This window comes from Marmota marmota, unplaced genomic scaffold, assembly GCF_001458135.2.
Source record: "Marmota marmota marmota unplaced genomic scaffold, marMar, whole genome shotgun sequence".
NCBI lineage: Eukaryota > Metazoa > Chordata > Mammalia > Rodentia > Sciuridae > Marmota > Marmota marmota.
In genome coordinates this window covers 21,514,397-21,519,749 of record NW_026000229.1, presented here as the reverse complement: position 1 = coordinate 21,519,749, position 5,353 = coordinate 21,514,397, and the positions used below count along the sequence as shown (strand labels likewise).

The 5,353-nt window shown below is 33.0% G+C and overlaps 1 protein-coding gene across 1 annotated transcript in view; it reads left to right on the top strand.

The window, feature by feature from the left end:
• Positions 1 to 2,680, top strand: part of Rnf111 (ring finger protein 111) — a 64,921-nt gene extending 62,241 nt beyond the window's left edge. The window contains exon 14 of the mRNA XM_048793240.1: positions 1,021 to 2,680. Coding sequence (XP_048649197.1) covers positions 1,021 to 1,138 — 118 coding nt within the window. The 3' untranslated portion in view covers positions 1,139 to 2,680. The remainder of the gene's footprint in view (positions 1 to 1,020) is intronic.
• The last annotated feature ends 2,673 nt before the right edge of the window (positions 2,681 to 5,353 follow it).

Genomic DNA, 5,353 nt, shown 5'->3' with positions numbered 1-5,353 from the left:
TTTTTTTTTTTTTTTTTTTTTGGTACCAGGATTGAACTCGGAGGCACTCAACCACTGAGCCACATCCCCAGCCCTACTTTGTATTTTATGTAGAGACAGGGTCTCACTGAGTTGCTTAGCACCTTGGTGTTGCTGAGTGTAGCTTTGAACTTGTGCTTCTCCTGTCTTTAGCCTCCCAAGCTGCTGGGTTCACAGGTGTACACCACCTTGCCCAGCCATGGAGCACCTCTTTTTAACCTACTATTTTTACAAAATGTAAGGAAATTTGAAGGTATGAATGATAATAGAAGTAGAAATGGACATTTGAATTAGTAACCTTTATCCCATTCTTACACTTAGATTTAATGTTGTCCTATGTCATCTGGAAGCTTTCTTTCCCAATTTGTAATTAATAATTTGGTATGATGTCCAAAAGTGAACATTTTTTTTAACCTACCTATGAAACAGTAGTTTAGTATTAAGAAGATATAAAGTTATTCCATAAAAACAATATTATTGACTCCAGTGAATCATGTATTTAAGTAAGGGGTATAAAGATCCTCTAGGCAGAAAATAATTTTATATTAAGACACTCTTTAATGAGGACAAAATAGCTACTGTATATTTATAGCATAAGATCTAATGTTTTTGAAAGGCCGTTAAATGAGATAATATAGTATGTTGGTCACTCATACAAAAAATCAAAACTGTAATAATTGCCCATGTAATTTTTGTTTTATGGTTTTTATGATCTTATATAATTTGTTTCCTTAGCTGCAATACTTAATTATCTTGGTCACTTATGCATTATATTGACCGAGTACTAATTTAATTTACATGTAACTCCTTAGGGTGTGTGTGTGTGTTTTTTTTTTTTTTTTTTCAAAAGAGAAGGAGGCCTGGTTTTGCCTTCTTTTTTTTTTTTTGAGACCAACTAATTTCAAAATGCCGAATTATTGCATTTATAATTTGTTTAAAAATAAATGTCACATGTAGTCATCATTAAATTAATTTTTGCTTTCTCTTTTTTGCCAACATTAGGCGTCTTCCATGTATGCACCTTTTCCACCAAGTATGTGTTGACCAATGGTTGATTACCAATAAGAAGTGCCCAATTTGCCGAGTGGACATTGAGGCCCAGCTGCCAAGTGAAAGTTGACACCATGTTTCAGAAACTCTTGCCCTCCTTCTCATTCCCATCCTTCCTGGTACTGCAGTCAACCAAAGATGGCATGACTTACCTGCGCAGATTTGGAAGCATTGAACTTAGAGTGCTGGCTCTGCTATATGGTACAACTAATGCTAGACCTACAATTTATGTATACAGTTGATTTTGATGTATTTATAAAAGCTTTTTTTTTTCCCCTAGATTTGACATTTTTCCTGTATCATTTTACTGTATTTTTGCATGGTTCCTTGTATTGCATTTCTTTGCACATATTATGGGCTTGTGACCCTAAACTTGCAGGCAAGATTAGCTGCTTTAGTAAGTAGAATTTTGTGGTCTTTTTTGTTTTTTACGTAGTACCAAGCCTTGAAAATTATTACTTTTTTTTATCCATTACTAACCTTTAATTTAATCAATCATGTGCTTTAGTTTAATGTATAAAGATCCTCTAGAAAATGATAATATTGTGTATTAAGACATTCCTTAATTAGGACAAAATGGCTGCTGTATATTTACAACATGGAGTTCTGAATTAAATACCATCCTTAATACTGGGGAACAGAATACAACCCATATTCAAATCAGATGCAGGTGGTATTCGCATCACCAGAGTGATCAATATAAATTTTCTTGGTGTATCTTTTCCTTCCAGCACAGTGCAGATAGAGTTGAATATTGATATCATACATTTAGACTGCTGTTCTGATTATATTTATCTTTTTCTACATTGTTTAGAACTTTATTTCCCTGATTGATTTTTTGCTGCTGTGAAACAGCTTTGATGAACACTAAATATTAATTTCAATTAGCTGGATTGTACATAATTGCAGATTTAACAAAATTTTAGGGAAATTGAAAAAGACATGTAGAATTTTGTTCAGTCTTCTACTAAGCACGAATAGTTAAGATATCTGCTTACATTAATTTTGTAAACACATTTCAGTCAAGATTTAGAATTTCAGTCAATGGCAGGTATCTATGCATTCATAGAACTTCTAAAGGTCCCAGGATCACTTTTAAGGGATTTTTATTAGTTTAAAGGTAAATAAAGTGAGCTGAATCTACATGTCTCTTGTTTTATTTCTCTCTAAACTTGAAAACAATAAATCTGCAAATACTGTGAGGCACAAATTATACTGTCAACCTACTGTTGCTATGGTTATAGACTCCCACTTCATACATTACCAAGAGTCGATCACTGATTTAAAATTTTTAATTTCTATAGTTAAGATTTACTGCATAATATAGAGTATAAAGTTAAGTTAACATACTAACATTTCTCCTTTGGAGGAATTTTAATCCACTTCAAGATGCATATTATCGAGATACTTTTCATATACAGGATAGCCTAATTTTATTTGTTTAAATATGCTTAATATGCCCCAGATTGCAAATGCATCCAGTCAGTAATATCACTGTCTGTATGTGGAAGACATGTTCCCATGGATCATATGTGAAGATGTCAATAAGCTTGCATTAAGCCACCTGCTTTGTAAGTGGATTGATTAATAAATAACTTATATTTCTATTGTCTTTGTGTTTCATAATTAGTTTTTAAACAATATATATGTCTTTGAATTCAAAAATAGTGGTCTCATTGATATTTGTGTAATTTGGTGTTTGTATTCAATTATGCCCTTTTATATTAGTAAATGTTACATAGTAGTAATTGTCAGTATCAATATGACTCAGCAGATGGAAGATGTAGATTATTGTTAGGAAATAGGAATAAAAATGTTATCTTTTATAGTATACTTGATGATTAAGATACATTATAGAAAGGGAAGAGTGAGAGACAGAGTGATGCAGGTCTGATGTCTTATTGAAGAAAGGAGCAAGTTGCCTGACGTTGTTCCTGTCATCCTTCAAGTAGCCTGTGATCCACTGGCAAATGCTGGGTCTGTACCAAGGGATTGAAGACATATAAGAAAGATGGGAAGAATTTTATACCTTGGAATCCTCTCAATATTCCCCAAAACACAAGACAAGCCAGAAATACATTTCTCTATTTTTAAATATTACTTGAGATCTAGATGCACAACTGCCTGTTGACCCATTTTATAATAGTTACTGATCTTTTAAATCCTGATAAAGCATATATATACTTAATTTATTTAATGCAAGTAATTGTGGCATAAACCTGAATTGTTAACACAGGAGATCATTAAGCTACTGCTGCTAATTATAGAAAAACATGATTAGTAATGAAATAAATAAGAAAGAAAATGATTATGAACATTTTTTACTTTTGTACTTTGTTTTGGTGTCTTCCATATTTTGCTGCATCTTGTCAAAACAAACATTTCAATGTTAGCTGTCCAACTCTTTTGAAACTAAAATTATTTTGTCAGCAAATCCTTATTTTTATTATTGTTAATACTGCAAGTGATAAACTAATATTTGAAACTTTATTTTTACTCTGGTGACTTTATCTTAGCTACCAGTGCCCTTTAGCATTCGAACCATAACAACTGACAGAGAAAACTAGTTTTGTTTTTATAAATAATGTTATTTGTAAGTACTTCTAACCCTGAAATTATTTAAATTCTCATGGACATTTCATTATTAATGTTCATGATTGGGAAGGTTTAAATCTATAGAAAACACAATCAAATTTCTAACTTCCAAAAGTTCTGGGAATGCATATATTTTTATTTATTGAAAATTTCATGTTAATATTGGATATTTCAAGGTTGAAGTATTTTCTCAGGTTTTAGGCATTTTCTTCAGTTAAGAATTAGATTCAAAATAATCATTGTTTAGTAAGAAAAATAAATGTTATTATATTTTGGCATTGGGCATACTGAGAACCATCTTTCCTCTCTCCTGTATTCTTTATAAATTTATAAGCCACATGATTTTTTTTGGAATAAATAGTCGAAATAAACATAGACTTTGGAGTTAGTCAGATTTGGATTTTGAATTGTGCAGCTTTGAACAATGTAAGCTTTGTGAGCCTAAAGTTTCTTATCCACAAAATAGAAATAAGAACTACTTTTTAGAATTGCTCTTAGGATTAAATGAGATAACAAGTGTGAAGGGGTTTGCTCATAGTATATATACATATAAGTTCTTCCTATACTTGCTTTATCTCACCTCATCACACAAATACTTTCATCTTTGATAACAGATGGTAACATTTGCAAAGTGATGAACAATAGACAAATTGTTGGTGCTAACATTTTTCTTGTATTGAGTATAACTGTCTGATTACCAAATAAGAAGAAATAATCCTCCTTGGCCCTTACCTCAGGGGTTGGAGTTTTTCTTTTCTATTAGGATGAAAGATTTCCAGCTATGTGCTTTTTCTTCCTCTTCCTCTCATAATCACAGTAAGAGGATATGCAGTTGCCCATCAATATTGTTCATTCCTGTAATTTAGGTAGCTACTGCCAATGCATCAGAATTGGCATAGGTTATGCAACCATTTACTCTCTCTTCCCTAAAATTATTTTTGAAATGGAGAAGTTAACATCTAGAATTTCCTGTTCTTTTCTAATTTTTCATTCCACTAACCTCTGTTATGTGGGGACCTGGTACCATTAGAGTTTGGGGATTGAACTCTGAGGGATGCTTTACCACAGCGACAAATCCATCCCCAGTCCTTTTTATTTTTTCTTTTGAGACAGGTTCTCACTTAGTTGCCCAGGCTGGCCTCAAACTTGTGATCTTTTTTCCTTAGCCTCTCAGGTAGCTGGGACTACAGGCATTTGCCACTGTGCCCAGTCTATTAAGGTTTAAAAAAATACATATTACTGAACTGCTTATGTTGTATTTTAGCTGCTTGTAAACTCCCTCTTAGGTGATAGTCATCACTAAGAGCACATGGAAGCTGTGGGCTTCCAGGAGCAGTTTTGTTTAGCCCAAACACATTGTTGGAATCCTCTGTCATCACCAGAGAATGGATTAGATTAACTAAATGATTTTCATTGTGGGCTCTGCTATATCAGTTTTGCTTTAGGTAGTAATACTTGATATGGAGTCAGGGAGGTGGGAACTCTTGGGAATATAAAATTCTAGAGATTATTACTGATTCAGAAAGTAAGAACTTGGTTTCTGCCATGGCTTGAAAAAGCATAACTCATGGTACTTACATTTCTAGCCTGCCAGTTCAGGGATGACCCAAAGGCCAGCAGCTTAAACATTGAACCATTGGTTTCTGTGGATCAGGCATTCAGGAACAGACACTCAGGAACAAGCTACAGG